Source organism: Artemia franciscana, unplaced genomic scaffold, assembly GCF_032884065.1.
Source record: "Artemia franciscana unplaced genomic scaffold, ASM3288406v1 Scaffold_692, whole genome shotgun sequence".
NCBI classification, from domain to species: Eukaryota; Metazoa; Arthropoda; class Branchiopoda; order Anostraca; family Artemiidae; genus Artemia; species Artemia franciscana.
In genome coordinates, this window is record NW_027067087.1 from 1 (window position 1) to 17,324 (window position 17,324).

General features: G+C 37.3%; 7 protein-coding genes and 1 non-coding gene across 8 annotated transcripts; 5 read left to right on the forward strand and 3 right to left on the reverse strand.

Annotated features, from left to right (window-relative positions):
* The first annotated feature begins 188 nt into the window (after window positions 1-188).
* On the forward strand, window positions 189-617 carry LOC136043514 (histone H4). The gene has a single exon (XM_065728433.1). It carries the CDS (start codon window positions 245-247, stop codon window positions 554-556), a length of 312 nt encoding a protein of 103 aa, XP_065584505.1. The 5' UTR covers window positions 189-244; the 3' UTR covers window positions 557-617.
* A 3,095-nt stretch (window positions 618-3,712) lies between these two features.
* On the forward strand, window positions 3,713-4,542 carry LOC136043512 (histone H1-delta-like). The gene has a single exon (XM_065728431.1). The coding sequence runs from the start codon at window positions 3,823-3,825 to the stop codon at window positions 4,495-4,497; it is 675 nt and encodes a 224-aa protein (XP_065584503.1). The 5' UTR covers window positions 3,713-3,822; the 3' UTR covers window positions 4,498-4,542.
* A 1,290-nt stretch (window positions 4,543-5,832) lies between these two features.
* LOC136043518 (5S ribosomal RNA) lies at window positions 5,833-5,951 on the reverse strand. Its single transcript, XR_010621632.1, has one exon. It is a non-coding gene; the product is annotated as a 5S ribosomal RNA (ribosomal RNA).
* Window positions 5,952-6,612: 661 nt separating this feature from the next.
* Window positions 6,613-6,993, reverse strand: LOC136043503 (histone H2A). Its single transcript, XM_065728418.1, has one exon. It carries the CDS (start codon window positions 6,991-6,993, stop codon window positions 6,613-6,615), a length of 381 nt encoding a protein of 126 aa, XP_065584490.1.
* A 167-nt stretch (window positions 6,994-7,160) lies between these two features.
* LOC136043515 (histone H2B) lies at window positions 7,161-7,644 on the forward strand. Its single transcript, XM_065728434.1, has one exon. It carries the CDS (start codon window positions 7,210-7,212, stop codon window positions 7,579-7,581), a length of 372 nt encoding a protein of 123 aa, XP_065584506.1. The 5' UTR covers window positions 7,161-7,209; the 3' UTR covers window positions 7,582-7,644.
* Window positions 7,645-8,095: 451 nt separating this feature from the next.
* Window positions 8,096-8,582, reverse strand: LOC136043513 (histone H3). The gene has a single exon (XM_065728432.1). It carries the CDS (start codon window positions 8,553-8,555, stop codon window positions 8,145-8,147), a length of 411 nt encoding a protein of 136 aa, XP_065584504.1. The 5' UTR covers window positions 8,556-8,582; the 3' UTR covers window positions 8,096-8,144.
* A 170-nt stretch (window positions 8,583-8,752) lies between these two features.
* Window positions 8,753-9,064, forward strand: LOC136043508 (histone H4-like). Its single transcript, XM_065728428.1, has one exon. The coding sequence runs from the start codon at window positions 8,753-8,755 to the stop codon at window positions 9,062-9,064; it is 312 nt and encodes a 103-aa protein (XP_065584500.1).
* Window positions 9,065-12,229: 3,165 nt separating this feature from the next.
* On the forward strand, window positions 12,230-12,859 carry LOC136043504 (histone H2B-like). Its single transcript, XM_065728419.1, has one exon. The coding sequence runs from the start codon at window positions 12,272-12,274 to the stop codon at window positions 12,815-12,817; it is 546 nt and encodes a 181-aa protein (XP_065584491.1). The 5' UTR covers window positions 12,230-12,271; the 3' UTR covers window positions 12,818-12,859.
* Window positions 12,860-17,324: the final 4,465 nt, after the last annotated feature.

Sequence of the window (17,324 nt, forward strand, 5' to 3'; positions counted from 1 at the left end):
CCTTTCCACCAGTTGATTTTCTCGCAGTTTGTTTTGTCCTAGCCATGTTGATAGATTGCCTCTCTTGAAAAGAATGAACAAAGGAACAGATGTCTAGTGTCTATATTTATATAGAGCGCCAGCCGCGCGATAGAGTAACAATTTGTGGGGAAAGCCTTTGGTAATATAAATTAAACGGGCTTTCAAGAAAACTTGTTAGTTTGTCAAAAACTTTACAGCTGATTGCTACGGTATCGTATTAAATATGACAGGAAGAGGAAAAGGAGGAAAGGGGCTTGGAAAAGGAGGCGCAAAACGTCATCGCAAAGTTCTTCGTGACAATATCCAGGGTATCACAAAGCCAGCAATTAGAAGACTGGCTCGCCGTGGTGGTGTAAAACGTATATCTGGCCTAATTTACGAGGAAACCAGAGGTGTTCTTAAAGTTTTTCTAGAAAATGTTATTCGCGATGCTGTCACCTACACAGAACATGCCAAGAGAAAGACTGTAACTGCTATGGATGTAGTCTACGCTCTGAAGCGTCAAGGTCGTACATTGTATGGCTTTGGTGGTTAATGATTTCCAAATGCCTTTTGAACTGTCCCCCTACCCAACGGCCTTTTTAAAGGCCAACAAATCTTTAAACACTTTCTAGCCCCGGTTCTATGAGCCTTTTTATATTGTACATTTAAAATGTCGGTAAATACTTTTTTTTTCTTTTCGTCTCAGGTGCAATATCTGATTCGTATTCTGCAAACAAATTACCATTGCTATTTTATTGTATTTAGCTTTTCCTTGCATATTTGAATAAAGTTGTTTATTCTCATCATGGGATTATTCAAGGAAATAGTTGTTGCTATTCAACTGCACAAGCCTATTTTATCATGTTGGAATGAAGATAGTAGGAACGGAGGAAAATGTGTTCCTACTCTTACTAAATTGCCGCTGGACCTTATAGTTTGGACACAAGTATATTATTGCATTAGTTATTTGCAGTTAATAAACAAGTATGAAAAGCTGGCAACAGTTTAGATAGCAAATGAATTTCCTTGTAAACTGACTCTGAGAAAGAAGCCCAAAATCATGAGTTTCAAACCATAACAAAAGGCATCCGATGGACTTTAATTTACTACTACTACTAATAACTCACTGCAGCACGAAGCCGCCTGAGGCCAACACAGCTACGCACGCTCCTTCTCCAACCTAATCTATTTAAAACCTCCCTCTTTACACCCTCCCAGGAAGTTCCCATTTCCTTTAAATCTTTATTTATGACATCACTCCCAACCCAGACAAGGACGACCTGCTTTCCGTGTAGCCCCAGACGGTTGGCCAAAAAGGACAATCTTCGGTAATCTGTCATCCTTCATCCGTAGAACGTGGCCTAGCCATCTCAACCTTTCTTTCATTATAGCCCCAGAAAGCGGGATTGAACCAAACTTTTCGTACAACCTACTGTTTGAAATACGGTCAGTCAGCCGGGTACCCAGAACAATCCGTAGGCAATTTCTCTGGAAAACATCTAGTAAATTTTCATCTGCTTTTCGGAGTGCCCATGCTTCAGAGCCATATTTGACCACTGTCATCACTGTAGCTTTCAATATTCTAATCTTGGTTTGTAGACTTATCTTTCTATTCTTCCAAACTTTTTTTTAACTGTGAAAAAACACCCTGGGCCCTAGCTATTCTACTTTTAACATCTTCACTGCTCCCACCATCTTTACTAATAATACTACCTAGGTAACTGAAGCTCCCAACCTGATCAATCTTTTCGTTACCTAATGTCACCTGTTCATCTTCACTTATTCCTATAGCCTTAGTGACTTAGTCTTCTTAACATTAATTTTCAAGCCTATTTTAGCACCCTGAACTCGTAAAACCTCTAAAAATTCATTCATTTTGCTCACACTTTCATCTAATATGCTTAAATCATCAGCATAATCTAAGTCCAGGAGCGTTCTTCCTCCCCATTTGATTCCATGGTCTCCAATTGCCTTTCCTGTGCTCCTTAAGACGAAGTCCATCAAAATGATACATATAAAGGGGGATAGAACACAATCCTGCTCTTTAATTTAGAGGTCGAAAAACAACAGCAAACGGACTTTTAGCTGGTATTCACCGTTGAAATATATTGCATTTCAATGCTAAGCATTGAACATATTAGTTTGTTCCAACACTGCTTTTGGTCTTTTGAAATAAAAGACGCCATAAGCCTATAAAAATGATTTTATTTGTGGATTACATAGCAGTTATTTGTGATAATATTTTATTTGTGATCATATAACAACAGTTTGTTTTGCGTTTTTAACTTTTGCAAAAATTTTTTGCCATTTGTCAGTTAACTTTTTGAGTTTTTTTTTGTTTTTGTTTTTTAATTTAATTTATGATTTCTATGTTCGTTTTTAAGCAAAACTCGAAAACATACTGCAGAAAGGGGGACATTTCTCTGGTTTAAAATAATTCCTTGTTGACTGGAAAGTATAATAAACTTTCAGATAGCTCATGATCGAAATAAATGAAAGCGGTTTGTTTCAACTTTGCCTCCCCCCCCCCACACACATCTCAAAAAAATTACAATGCCATTTTCATTTTTTTTCAAAAGCCTCAAAATTTCAGTACCTTTGGCTTTTTGAAATACATGACTATAAGTAATAAAAGCCTTTGTTTCGAAAAAAGAGATAAAAAAAAATGCATCCAAGTTCCTTTGACTCTTCTTTTGTTGAAAACTGTTGTTCTAAAGGGATTCTGTTTAAAAAGCATAAAAAAAAAGAAATTCTGAGATGCTTGTTTTTTGAAGCCTCCTTGTCCACCTCATATCCTTCCTGTACTACTATCAAAGGAGATTTAGATATCAAAATCTACAAGGCAGGCAGACATTCTTTACTTGCTTATTCATATAAATCTAATGATTGCAAATGTGTCAAACATCACTAGAGATTTAGATATCAAAATCTAAAAGGCATATATTCTTTCCTTACTTATTCATATAAATCTAATGATTGTAATTGTGTCAATTTTTTTTTCACAATTAGGCTAATTTGTGCTTTCTATTGTTGGATATTAAGCAAAATTGAAAATACACTGTAGAAAGGGACATTTCTCAGGTTGCAAATAATTTTGTTTTAAGCTTTATGTATATTGAACTTTTCTATAGGCTGTGATTAAAACAAATAAAAACGGTTCACTTCCGCTCCCAACCCTCCGCATCTCGGAAACCTTACAATGTTATTCTTGTCTTTTTAAATATAAATTTAGAATAAAATGAAATTTATTTTCATTAAAATACGAGTTTGACACTTTAAGCCTCAAATTTAGGTGTCGTTTCTAATTGCTTTATCTTCTGTGTTTTTAGCTGGAGTTTCGGAATTAATTTGAATACGATTTTGCAAACACACATGCATCTATGTTACATTCTCTGAAAGCTCTTGTACTGGATTTCACTAATAAAAAATAAAAAGTGGACATCGAGGATATAAATTCCTAGCAAAAAGGTGTTTATTGAGATTGAACACTAGTTTTGACGGATTTCCACTGTTCTCTGCCCATTTGCTGGCAAATTAGCACAAATGAAGCGCTAAAAAAAATGTCTACTTGTAGAAAAATGACCTGTCTATCCTTTAGTATAGGTTTCATACCCCAAAAGCTTACCTCCTAGTCGAAAATTTGAATAAAGCCATTACAAACAAACACAAGCACGGCCGAAATTCCTTAGCTCGCGCACAGAGAATAATGTTAACCCGGGTACGGCGGTTTCCAAAGTACAATTGTAAAACTTTGAAAATAAACATGTATTGGATATTCAGTCGCGCTAGTGATAGAGAGAAGTTAGAAAAGAATTGGAAATGTCTGAAGTTGAAGCTCAAGTGGCACCAACATCTGTAGAATCCCAGAGCATGGCTTCACCAGCCAAGAAGGAAAAGAAAGCAAAGGCTCCAAAACCAGCTAAGGTTGCAAAACCTAAAGGGGATAAAAAAGCCAAGGCACCAGCAAACCACCCAAAATACACCGAAATGATCACCAAATCCATTGCTGACCTGAAAGAACGCGGGGGATCTAGCCGTCAGGCCATTCTCAAATACATAATGGCCAATTTTCAGGTTGGCAATGATGCCAAAGTTGTGAATATGCATCTTAAGCAAGCTTTGAAGCGCTGCCTTGCAAATGGAATTGTTATAAATCCCAAAGGTACTGGCGTAACTGGTTCTTTCAAGCTTGCAAAGCCTATCAAGGCCGAAAACCCCAAGGCTGGAAAGCCTACCAAGCCCACAGCTAAGAAGACCTCAGTCAAGAAAACAGCCAAACCTACTGCAGTTAAAAAGTCAACTTCATCCAAAAAGGCTACCAAGCCAATGGCTGGTAGCAAGAAACCTGTAAAGACTTTCAAGAAACCCACTGTTGCCAAAAAAGCAGTAGCAGCAAAGAAGTCGACACCTAAGAAGGGGCCATCAGTCAAGAAAGCTCCCGCCAAGAAAGTGGCATCTAAAAAGTCAGTGGCTAAGAAACCAGCGAAAAAGTAATGTGTGCAATAGGTCTATCCTACAGTATCAAACAGCCCTTTTCAGGGCTATCAAAGCAAATGCTCGAAACTCTGTTCAGAAAGTTATAATGCTATTAATTTGACATTTGGACTGTCAACTTTTCCCTTTCAAGTATAATTTAGCTGTTGTTTGAGCCCAAAACACGTTGTATAATAGTTACTTTTGCATTCTAGTGCTATTGCTGTCTAAAAAACACCATCTTAGACTAGATTTTATGGCTGAAGTCTTTGATAAAAGTCAGTCGTTTGTGCGGCGCTCTTGAAGGAGCAAGTACATTGATGCACTTGAAAGAGAAAGACAGTTGAACTGTATAATGGAGCTGAGGCCGAAAACATTTGAAGGGACTTTGGACATAGACCAATCAAAGACTAACTTTAAAGTTAGTCTTTAAGACAGTTGCTTAGGCGGCGCTATTGAAGGAACAAGTAGACTTTTGCTATTGAAAGACCAAGGCAACTTGAACTGTAGAAAGGAGTTGGGCCCGAAAACATATGAAGAGGATTTGGACATGGACAAATCAAAGACTAACTTTAAAGTAAAGTCTTTGATTTAAGTCAGATGTTTACGCGGCGCTATTGAAGGAATGAGCAAATTTTTGGTGTAGATGCTACTGAAAGACAAAAGTAGTTGAACTGTACAATGGAGTTGAGCCCAAAAATATATGAAGACGGTTTGGACATAAATACACTGTTCAGTGAGCTTTTATCAGAAATTACTGGTAAAGTGCCCCCAATGGAATATACTAAATTACACGCCAACTTTTTGGAGATCAGGAATGAGTGTGAGTCAACTGTTGTTTTGGCTTAGCTAATGAGCCAATAAATAAAGTCGAAAATTGGGATCAAAGAGTGACATTATAAGCCCCCAATATATTTGACCGATCAAGGAGATGCCCCAAGGGCTGAAGAACCCATTCCGGCAGAGGAGAATTAACCATTTAAAACTGTCTGTTTCTTGGTGGCTTTCAACTTGATTTAGTTGCTGGAATGGTCAACTAAAATATCTTGGGGGCTTATAATGTCACTTTGGTTACAATTTTTGACTTTATTTATTGGCTTAAATAAATGTGAGTCAACTGTTGTGGCTGTTCAATTTTCGCCTTCATTTATTTGCTTATCATCTAAGCCAAAACAGTTGACTCGCATTTATTTATTACCGATAGATGGAATCAGGGAAATGTCCAATTGAGTCTCTCTTTTTTCTCTTATATAAAATATAATCATCTTGGTGTTGTTAGAATAAGGAAACGAGTTTGTTAAAGAATATTATTTTACTTTGAATAAAAAGAAATCATAATAAAAACAAAAAAAAAGATGCCAACAGCACCCGGTGTTCCCAGGCGGTCACCCATCCAAGTACTGACCGGGCCCGACGTTGTGTGACTTCCAGGATCTGACGAGACTGGGTACTTTCAACGTGGTATGGCCGTTGGCTGAAAGATTTTGTAACAAAATGAATGTTGATTCACAAACTGAAAAGAAACAAAATGCCTAATTTTAGAGTCATAAAGCAAGGTTTTTAGTAGACAAATATTTAGAAAGAATCAAAATATGTTTATCCATTGTTTTTTGTTTTTTTAAACTTTTTTCCTTCTGAAACAAAAACGACAAGTCTCCCACAAATGTTTCTACCTTTGATGACTACCCTATGGCTTCCTAGGCTAGTTTAGATTAGTCGAATTAGAGGCTCTTGGTTTATTTTTAAAAACAGTTCCTCAATTTTTGCGTATAATCTATTGGTTTCTTAGGTGAAAATGAGCTTCCTCTCAAGTCCTATGCTTTGTAACGAGATCAATGTAAAAGCAGACTTTATTGCTTGTAACAAAAGGGCAAGCTTGAAATATTTATTCATGTTTTGTTGGGGTATAATTTAACGATTTTCAAGGAAAATGTTTCCCCCTCCAGTCAATTCTTACGCGTTGTTACTAGGTAGGCAAATGTGAAAGTTTTCCTTTTGACATTCAGTATCCTAAATTTCATAGCTTTGTCCTTTCCAGATGGTCACATGCTATAGAGCAATTCAATTAATTTGTAGCCCTTAAAAGGGCTGTTGGTTAATTTGGGGGTTGGGCCTGGAGCTAAAAATTAGATTCATTTAAGCCTTTGCCGGTTTTTCAGTCTTCTTTGGTAGAAGGACTGCTTGAATATTGGGCAAAACGCCTCCTTGGGCAATGGTGACCCCCGACAGAAGCTTGTTGAGTTCTTCATCGTTTCTAATGGCAAGCTGAAGGTGACGAGGAATGATACGAGTTTTTTTGTTATCTCGTGCAGCATTACCAGCAAGCTCAAGGACCTCGGCAGCCAAATACTCCATCACCGCTGCAAGGTAAACGGGTGCGCCTGCACCAACTCGCTCCGCATAGTTGCCCTTTCTCAGAAGACGGTGGATCCTTCCCACTGGGAATTGGAGACCTGCCCTGTTTGAACGGGACTTTGCCTTTCCCTTCACTTTTCCACCCTTTCCTCTTCCTGACATGGTTTCTAGGTTACGAAATTCCTTGAGATTCTTTAAACACGAACAAATTGAAAATGATGTCTGTTTTTGAATGCGCAAACAATTTATACTCCAGCCAGCGAACTGAGTTCCTCTGAGAAAAGAATTGCGCGCGAACTGTAGTTGGTATATAAACGGGTCGAGTTTTGGAAACGCTATTCATTTGATTATTGGATTCTGTTAAAGAATCTATTAACAATGGCTCCAAAAACTTCAGGAAAAGCAGCAAAGAAAGCTGGTAAGGCGCAGAAAAACATTAGTAAAACTGATAAGAAAAGGAAACGAAAGAGGAAGGAAAGCTACGCCATTTACATTTACAAAGTTCTCAAGCAAGTGCATCCCGACACTGGTGTTTCTAGCAAGGCAATGAGCATCATGAATAGCTTTGTCAACGATATCTTTGAAAGGATTGCTGCGGAAGCCTCTCGTCTAGCTCACTACAACAAGAGGTCCACCATCACTAGCAGAGAGGTTCAAACTGCTGTGAGGCTGCTCCTACCCGGAGAACTTGCCAAGCATGCTGTTAGTGAAGGCACTAAAGCTGTAACAAAATACACAAGCTCCAAATAAGAGGTGTTTTCCCTGTCTATTAGCGCCCAATCAGCCGGGCCCTCCCAAACAGCCCTTTTAAGGGCTACCACCTTATTCTAAATGCTCTGCTCTCAAATTGCTTTTACTGTTCCTGGCTTTGATTTGCGAAATTTCAGGTAAACAAGAACCCATATTAAACCCTAATACGAAAAAAACAAAAGTCCCCTGTTTCAAAGGCAACGCTCAATTTGCTTGTTGTATACAAAGTAATATATTATCGACGTAATAGTCAAAGAGAATTAGAAAACGGGGCCTCCGTCTTTTTCATGACATTCCATCAAAAGCATTTTCATAGGCTTGTTGGGTCCCATTGGGAGCTATTCATTTTTTGGGTATTTTTGGATTTATTAGGCTGGCCTAAATTGGCATTTTGACGTGTTTCCTTTTCATTAGATGTTTCGGATCTAACAGGCCCTTGACTCATACCTTTTTTGTCACGGAACACTAGGCTGTTTAACGCTATTTTGCGTGTTTGTTTAAACCATCTAGTGGCCCTTAAAAGGGCCGTTGGTTAAGATGCAATTGCATAGAAATTAGGGTACTTAAGCTCTCTCGCCACGGATACGACGGGCAAGTTGAATATCTTTTGGCATGATGGTCACCCTCTTGGCGTGAATGGCACACAAGTTGGTATCTTCAAAAAGTCCAACTAGATACGCCTCACTGGCTTCTTGTAGGGCCATCACAGCCGAACTCTGGAACCTCAAGTCAGTTTTGAAATCCTGGGCAATCTCTCGCACAAGTCTCTGGAAGGGCAATTTCCTTATTAAGAGTTCGGTACTCTTTTGATAACGACGAATCTCTCTCAGGGCTACGGTTCCGGGCCTGTATCTGTGTGGTTTTTTTACCCCACCAGTAGCAGGAGCCGACTTACGTGCAGCCTTGGTCGCAAGCTGCTTCCTAGGTGCCTTTCCACCAGTTGATTTTCTCGCAGTTTGTTTTGTCCTAGCCATGTTGATAGATTGCCTCTCTTGAAAAGAATGAACAAGGAACAGATATCTAGTGTCTATATTTATATGGAGCGCCAGCCGCGCGATAGAGTAACAATTTGTGGGGAAAGCCTTTGGTAATATAAATTAAACGGGCTTTCAAGAAAACTTGTTAGTTTGTCAAAAACTTTACAGCTGATTGCTACGGTATCGTATTAAATATGACAGGAAGAGGAAAAGGAGGAAAGGGGCTTGGAAAAGGAGGCGCAAAACGTCATCGCAAAGTTCTTCGCGACAATATCCAGGGTATCACAAAGCCAGCAATTAGAAGACTGGCTCGCCGTGGTAGCGTAAAACGTATATCTGGCCTAATTTACGAGGAAACCAGAGGTGTTCTTAAAGTTTTTCTAGAAAATGTTATTCGCGATGCTGTCACCTACACAGAACATGCCAAGAGAAAGACTGTAACTGCTATGGATGTAGTCTACGCTCTGAAGCGTCAAGGTCGTACATTGTATGGCTTTGGTGGTTAATGATTTCCAAATGCCTTTTGAACTGTCCCCCTACCCAACGGCCTTTTTAAAGGCCAACAAATCTTTAAACACTTTCTAGCCCCGGTTCTATGAGCCTTTTTTATATTGTACATTTAAAATGTCGGTAAATACTTTTTTTTTTCTTTTCGTCTCAGGTGCAATATCTGATTCGTATTCTGCAAACAAATTACCATTGCTATTTTATTGTATTTAGCTTTTCCTTGCATATTTGAATAAAGTTGTTTATTCTCATCATGGGATTATTCAAGGAAATAGTTGTTGCTATTCAACTGCACAAGCCTATTTTATCATGTTGGAATGAAGATAGTAGGAACGGAGGAAAATGTGTTCCTACTCTTACTAAATTGCCGCTGGACCTTATAGTTTGGACACAAGTATATTATTGCATTAGTTATTTGCAGTTAATAAACAAGTATGAAAAGCTGGCAACAGTTTAGATAGCAAATGAATTTCCTTGTAAACTGACTCTGAGAAAGAAGCCCAAAATCATGAGTTTCAAACCATAACAAAAGGCATCCGATGGACTTTAATTTACTACTACTACTAATAACTCACTGCAGCACGAAGCCGCCTGAGGCCAACACAGCTACGCACGCTCCTTCTCCAACCTAATCTATTTAAAACCTTCCTCTTTACACCCTCCCAGGAAGTTCCCATTTCCTTTAAATCTTTATTTATGACATCACTCCCAACCCAGACAAGGACGACCTGCTTTCCGTGTAGCCCCAGACGGTTGGCCAAAAAGGACAATCTTCGGTAATCTGTCATCCTTCATCCGTAGAACGTGGCCTAGCCATCTCAACCTTTCTTTCATTATAGCCCCAGAAAGCGGGATTGAACCAAACTTTTCGTACAACCTACTGTTTGAAATACGGTCAGTCAGCCGGGTACCCAGAACAATCCGTTGGCAATTTCTCTGGAAAACATCTAGTAAATTTTCATCTGCTTTTCGGAGTGCCCATGCTTCAGAGCCATACTTGACCACTGTCATCACTGTAGCTTTCAATATTCTAATCTTGGTTTGTAGACTTATCTTTCTATTCTTTCAAACTTTTTTTAACTGTGAAAAAACACCCTGGGCCCTAACTATTCTACTTTTAACATCTTCACTGCTCCCACCATCTTTACTAATAATACTACCTAGGTAACTGAAGCTCCCAACCTGATCAATCTTTTCGTTACCTAATGTCACCTGTTCATCTTCACTTATTCCTATAGCCTTAGTGACTTAGTCTTCTTAACATTAATTTTCAAGCCTATTTTAGCACCCTGAACTCGTAAAACCTCTAAAAATTCATTCATTTTGCTCACACTTTCATCTAATATGCTTAAATCATCAGCATAATCTAAGTCCAGGAGCGTTCTTCCTCCCCATTTGATTCCATGGTCTCCAATTGCCTTTCCTGTGCTCCTTAAGACGAAGTCCATCAAAATGATACATATAAAGGGGGATAGAACACAATCCTGCTCTTTAATTTAGAGGTCGAAAAACAACAGCAAACGGACTTTTAGCTGGTATTCACCGTTGAAATATATTGCATTTCAATGCTAAGCATTGAACATATTAGTTTGTTCCAACACTGCTTTTGGTCTTTTGAAATAAAAGACGCCATAAGCCTATAAAAATGATTTTATTTGTGGATTACATAGCAGTTATTTGTGATAATATTTTATTTGTGATCATATAACAACAGTTTGTTTTGCGTTTTTAACTTTTGCAAAAATTTTTTGCCATTTGTCAGTTAACTTTTTGAGTTTTTTTTTGTTTTTGTTTTTTAATTTAATTTATGATTTCTATGTTCGTTTTTAAGCAAAACTCGAAAACATACTGCAGAAAGGGGGACATTTCTCTGGTTTAAAATAATTCCTTGTTGACTGGAAAGTATAATAAACTTTCAGATAGCTCATGATCGAAATAAATGAAAGCGGTTTGTTTCAACTTTGCCTCCCCCCCCCCCACACACATCTCAAAAAAATTACAATGCCATTTTCATTTTTTTTAAATATAATGCTAAAATAAAGTAAAATTTGTTTTTATTAGAATACAAATTTGACACAAAAGCCTCAAAATTTCAGTACCTTTGGCTTTTTGAAATACATGACTATAAGTAATAAAAGCCTTTGTTTCGAAAAAAGAGATAAAAAAAAATGCATCCAAGTTCCTTTGACTCTTCTTTTGTTGAAAACTGTTGTTCTAAAGGGATTCTGTTTAAAAAGCATAAAAAAAAGAAATTCTGAGATGCTTGTTTTTTGAAGCCTCCTTGTCCACCTCATATCCTTCCTGTACTACTATCAAAGGAGATTTAGATATCAAAATCTACAAGGCAGGCAGACATTCTTTACTTGCTTATTCATATAAATCTAATGATTGCAAATGTGTCAAACATCACTAGAGATTTAGATATCAAAATCTAAAAGGCATATATTCTTTCCTTACTTATTCATATAAATCTAATGATTGTAATTGTGTCAATTTTTTTTTCACAATTAGGCTAATTTGTGCTTTCTATTGTTGGATATTAAGCAAAATTGAAAATACACTGTAGAAAGGGACATTTCTCAGGTTGCAAATAATTTTGTTTTAAGCTTTATGTATATTGAACTTTTCTATAGGCTGTGATTAAAACAAATAAAAACGGTTCACTTCCGCTCCCAACCCTCCGCATCTCGGAAACCTTACAATGTTATTCTTGTCTTTTTAAATATAAATTTAGAATAAAATGAAATTTATTTTCATTAAAATACGAGTTTGACACTTTAAGCCTCAAATTTAGGTGTCGTTTCTAATTGCTTTATCTTCTGTGTTTTTAGCTGGAGTTTCGGAATTAATTTGAATAGATTTTGCAAACACACATGCATCTATGTTACATTCTCTGAAAGCTCTTGTACTGGATTTCACTAATAAAAAATAAAAAGTGGACATCGAGGATATAAATTCCTAGCAAAAAGGTATTTATTGAGATTGAACACTAGTTTTGACAAATTTCCACTGTTCTCTGCCCATTTGCTGGCAAATTAGGACAAATGAAGCGCTAAAAAAATGTCTACTTGTAGAAAAATGACCTGTTTATCCTTTAGTATAGGTTTCATACCCCAAAAGCTTACCTCCTAGTCGAAAATTTGAATAAAGCCATTACAAACAAACACAAGCACGGCCGAAATTCCTTAGCTCGCGCACAGAGAATAATGTTAACCCGGGTACGGCGGTTTCCAAAGTACAATTGTAAAACTTTGAAAATAAACATGTATTGGATATTCAGTCGCGCTAGTGATAGAGAGAAGTTAGAGGGTAAGTTACGGGTCGAGTTTTGGAAACGCTATTCATTTGATTATTGGATTCTGTTAAAGAATCTATTAACAATGGCTCCAAAAACTTCAGGAAAAGCAGCAAAGAAAGCTGGTAAGGCGCAGAAAAACATTAGTAAAACTGATAAGAAAAGGAAACGAAAGAGGAAGGAAAGCTACGCCATTTACATTTACAAAGTTCTCAAGCAAGTGCATCCCGACACAGGTGTTTCTAGCAAGGCAATGAGCATCATGAATAGCTTTGTCAACGATATCTTTGAAAGGATTGCTGCGGAAGCCTCTCGTCTAGCTCACTACAACAAGAGGTCCACCATCACTAGCAGAGAGGTTCAAACTGCTGTGAGGCTGCTCCTACCCGGAGAACTTGCCAAGCATGCTGTTAGTGAAGGCACTAAAGCTGTAACAAAATACACAAGCTCCAAATAAGAGGGGTTTTCCCTGTCTATTAGCGCCCAATCAGCCGGGCCCTCCCAAACAACCCTTTTAAGGGCTACCACCTTATTCTAAATGCTCTGCTCTCAAGATGCCCCAAAGGCTGAAGAACCCATTCCAGCAGAGGAGAATTAACCATTTAAAACTGTGTCTTTCTTGATGGCTTTCAAATTGATTTAGTATTAAATAGAAATTGCATTTCCGTTAGAATGAGCCCTCTTGCGACATTCTATGACCACTTGATCGAATGATGACACCTGGGAAAAAAAAGACAAACAAATAAACACGCACCCGTGATTTGTCTTATGGCAAAAAATACGAAATTCCACTTTTTTGTAGATAGGAGCTTGACATTTTTGCAATATGGTTCTCTGATACACTGAATGCGATGGTGGGATTTTCGTTAAGATTCTATGTCTTTTAGGGGGTGTTTCTCCCTATTTTCCAAAATAAGGCAAATTTTCTCAGGCTCGTAACTTTTGATGACAAAGACTAAATTTGATGAAACTTAATTTAAAATCAGCATGAAAATCCGATTATTTTGATGTATCTTTTAGTATCAAAATTTCGTTTTTTAGAGTTTCGTTTACTATTGAGCCGGGTCGCTCCTTAGTATAGTTCGTTACCACGAACTGTTTGATTAGTTATATTTTTCGTTGGGTCATGAATAGCTATGATCTACGTTCATGGCATTCTGTTCAGTATTTTCAGAGACAAGTTCCAAGTGTCTGACCTCACTATAATTATCCAGATAGTCCACTTTGTAGATCAACTCAATTTGGACGAGCATTACTGTCCCTTTTTCTATTTTCTCAAAATAAAGACTTCTATTTTTTTATCATGAAGATACCAAAGATGTTTCTCCAAATCCAGGGGTCATTATTTTATGATATACATACCAAATAAATGTTATTTAAGCCAAAATAAATTTTACTGATTCTAGAGTTTAATTAACCCAACCACCTGTATTTACACCCCTACCTTAGAAAATTTAATTGATTTCGGGCAATTATATAATTTATTTCTCCGTTTAACTCCCATGAAATGTAGATAGAGAAAAAGCGAACTCAGTGAAGATAAAAATTAATGAAAACGGTGTGTAACTGATTCATGATGCCCGTCTCTGATCGGCTAGTGACTTATTCTACGAGCCTAAGGGGCAAAACTATTTAGAAATGAAAAAAAAACATATCGATTCTTAGCACCTCAAAATGGACGAAAAATTTCTCTTATAGGTAAGAAACTTTCAAAGTACGCTAGACTAAGGGGCTTAATTTGGAGAAAACAAATTTCGGAAGAGAAAATTCAGTTAAATCGATTTTAGCATGAAAAACCTGATTTTAGGCCACATGGACAACTTAGATTTTTTTGTAACGTTACCCAAAGTCGATGGGTGGTTTTGTATTTTTACAGTCAAGTGAAAAAAAAGGAAACAGTTGTGATTGGTCACATTGCGGATGAATCAATCTCAGTCATTTAGGCTTTGCATTCCTCTCTGAAAATTATGACCAATATTTTCTAGCGTTTTAGGCTGAATTCTTCGACACGACACGCCTTATGGAGGGTTTTAAGGCCGTTATTAAGTGAACTTGAAAATATCGAGGTTCAAAACTGATGTTAGGGTAGCCTTCTGCCTCTCAATTCTCTAGAGACCGTCGATTGTCAAAAACTCTTCAAATAGCACTTAATCATTGGCGGAAATAGCAGATTAATTATACCAGCATGTCAATCTGGTCTCTAGGGCGATCTGAAACGATTCTTTCTGGTAAAAAACTTAATCCTAGAAAACATTTGTAGCATCTTCAAGAAGCTACGGCCTGATATTAAAAGCGGTATCTTCCACCAATGAATACTTGAGTACTTTTTGAATATAAATTTTCTATTTTAACATGGGATTTTCGAGTTCAATCGGTTCACTTAATCTATCTAGTTAGTTGTTCCGGCCTTTCAATTCAGATTTTTCTTTTCGAGTTTTGCTAGTTGCAGCCATACTTGAAGATGAGATTCGATGTTTACTCCACAGTACTGCACATACATAATGCAAAGCTGTCATTGTAGTTTAACAGTTAAACTAGATCTAAGTTGCAATGGCAACATGAGCTGTTACAGCAACCTTTTTTCGGCTTCGCCGAGTAAATTATTGCGAGAGCAACACTTTGGTTTTGTTTCCTCCCTTCGATTAAACGCTGAAGCTGTTAATCTGTAAGGACCTTAGAATAAATACCAGGTACACCAACTCACATAAGTTGAAAAACCCTCATTACTGAAGATGATTGTGGCCTTACAGCCGAATATTACTTCCAAGTCCCCTACATGTCTTACCAAGTTGTCAGCCCCTTAAAGCTTTCAAACTGGTATATCTCATGAAGGAATTTTTCTACCAAGAAATGTATGACATAGACTTTGATCAGCTCATCAAGACTTATCGACTGCCGTCAAAAAAAATCTGTCTTAGTTCAAAAGTTGACTTTTTTTGCCGTAGGCCAAGTTTCTAACGTCATCACTTAAAAAGGAGCAAAGGATAAACTCTAATTTCTTTAGATATGAGAGAACTTTTAAGGTTTAAGAGGCACATCTAATACCATTTCTCTACCGCAATCCCAAGTGCGAAAAACCGAATGATAAACTCAGCTGAAATCACGAACAGAAATGGGTAGAAACAAGTTTTTTGGATCCAGGCGAGAGTTCTACGAAGCTTTCCAAAAAGCAGTCATATTCATCAATCCGGCCTAAGGTCCACACTCTCCGTAAAAACCGCAGAGGTTAGACCATTACCACCTTCTAGGAATAAGCTGAAATCGAGATGCTAAAAAAAAAAAAAAAAAAAAAAAAAAAAACCGGCAAAACCAAAGTGTTGGTGTCGCAACACAATATTATAAGGGTTCAAATTTTTTAACGCTCTTGTTTAAAGGCCTTACTATAGCTTTTAATCACTCCTAAGAGGTAGATACAATTTCGGATAAAATATTACAGTCGGAAAATTGATTAGAAAATTTATAGCGAAAACCACTGAGTAACTGTACAGTACATACGCTATCAAACAGTTCGTGGTAACAAACTGTAGTAAGGAGCGACCCGGATCAAAAGTAACCGAAACTCTAAAAAACGGAATTTTGATACCAATAATTGCATCAAAAGAATCACATTTTAATGCTAATTTTAAATATATAAGTTTCATCAAGATTAGTCTTACCTATCAAAAATTACGAGCCTGAAAAAATTTGCTTTATTTTAGAAAATAGGGGGAAACACCCTATGAGTCATAAAATCTTAACAAAAATCACGCCATCAGATTCAACGTATCAGAAAACCCTACTGTGAAAGTTTCAAGCTCCTATATACCAAACTGTGGAATTTTGTATTTTTTGCCAGAGGAAGATCACGGATGCGTGTTTTTTTCCCAGGGGTGATCGTATCGACCCAGTGGCCTTAGAATGTTGCATGAGGGCTCATTCTAAAAGAAATTAAAAGTTCTAGTGCTCTTTTTAAGTGACCAAAAAGTCGGAGGGCACCTAGGCCCTCTCTCACGTACATTTTTTCCCGAGTCAACGGATCAAAATTTTGAGACAGCCATTCTGTTCAACTTGGTCGAAAACCTAATAACTATGTTTTTGGGGACAACTTAATCCTCCACAGTTCCCGGGGGAAGGGCTGCGAATTACAAACTTTGATCATCGTTTACATATAGAAATGGTTATTATGGACTGTACAGACGTCTTCAGGGGGGCTTTTTCGCGTTAGGGTGGGGGTGGGTCGGGGGAGAGGGTTACATGGGAGGATCTTTCTATGGAGGAATTTATCATGAGGGAAGAGAATTTCTATGAAGGGGCGCAGGATTTTCTAGCATTATTTAAAAAAAAAACAATGAGAAAATAGATAAAAAAAATTTTTCATCTGGAAGTAATGAGTAGCATTAAAACTTAAAACTAACACAAAATATTAAGTATATAAGAGGGTTCGTCTCCTTCACGATACCTTGCTCTTTAAGCTGAAGTATTTTCAGTTATTTATTCTACGGCCTTTGTGGTTCAGGGGTCATTGTTAAAGATTTGGGATAAAATTCAAGCTCTAGTGTAAAGTGAGATATTGACGAGGGGGCAAACCCCCTCACATACGTAATAACAATACACAAATATAGAAGTTCGTTACGAACGTTAACTTGCAAGGTACATGTTTTGTTACTAACAAAAACATTCGTACAAAGAATAAAATATCTAATTGCATTTTTAAGTAACCAAAAATTGGAGGGCAGCTAGACCTCCTTCCCCATCCTTTTTCATCAAAATCATCCGATCAAAACAGTGAGAGAAAAAAAAATAATGTTTTAAAAAGTAGAGTTGTGACAGAGCCAAACTTTAACGTAAAGAGCGAGGCGTTGCAGAGGGGACAACCTCTTTCATATACGGAGTAATTTCTGTTCGTTTTAAGTTTTAATATCGCTCCTTGCAGTTAAAAAAAAACTTGTTTTTTTTTAATTTTATCACTGTGCATGAAGGCAAGA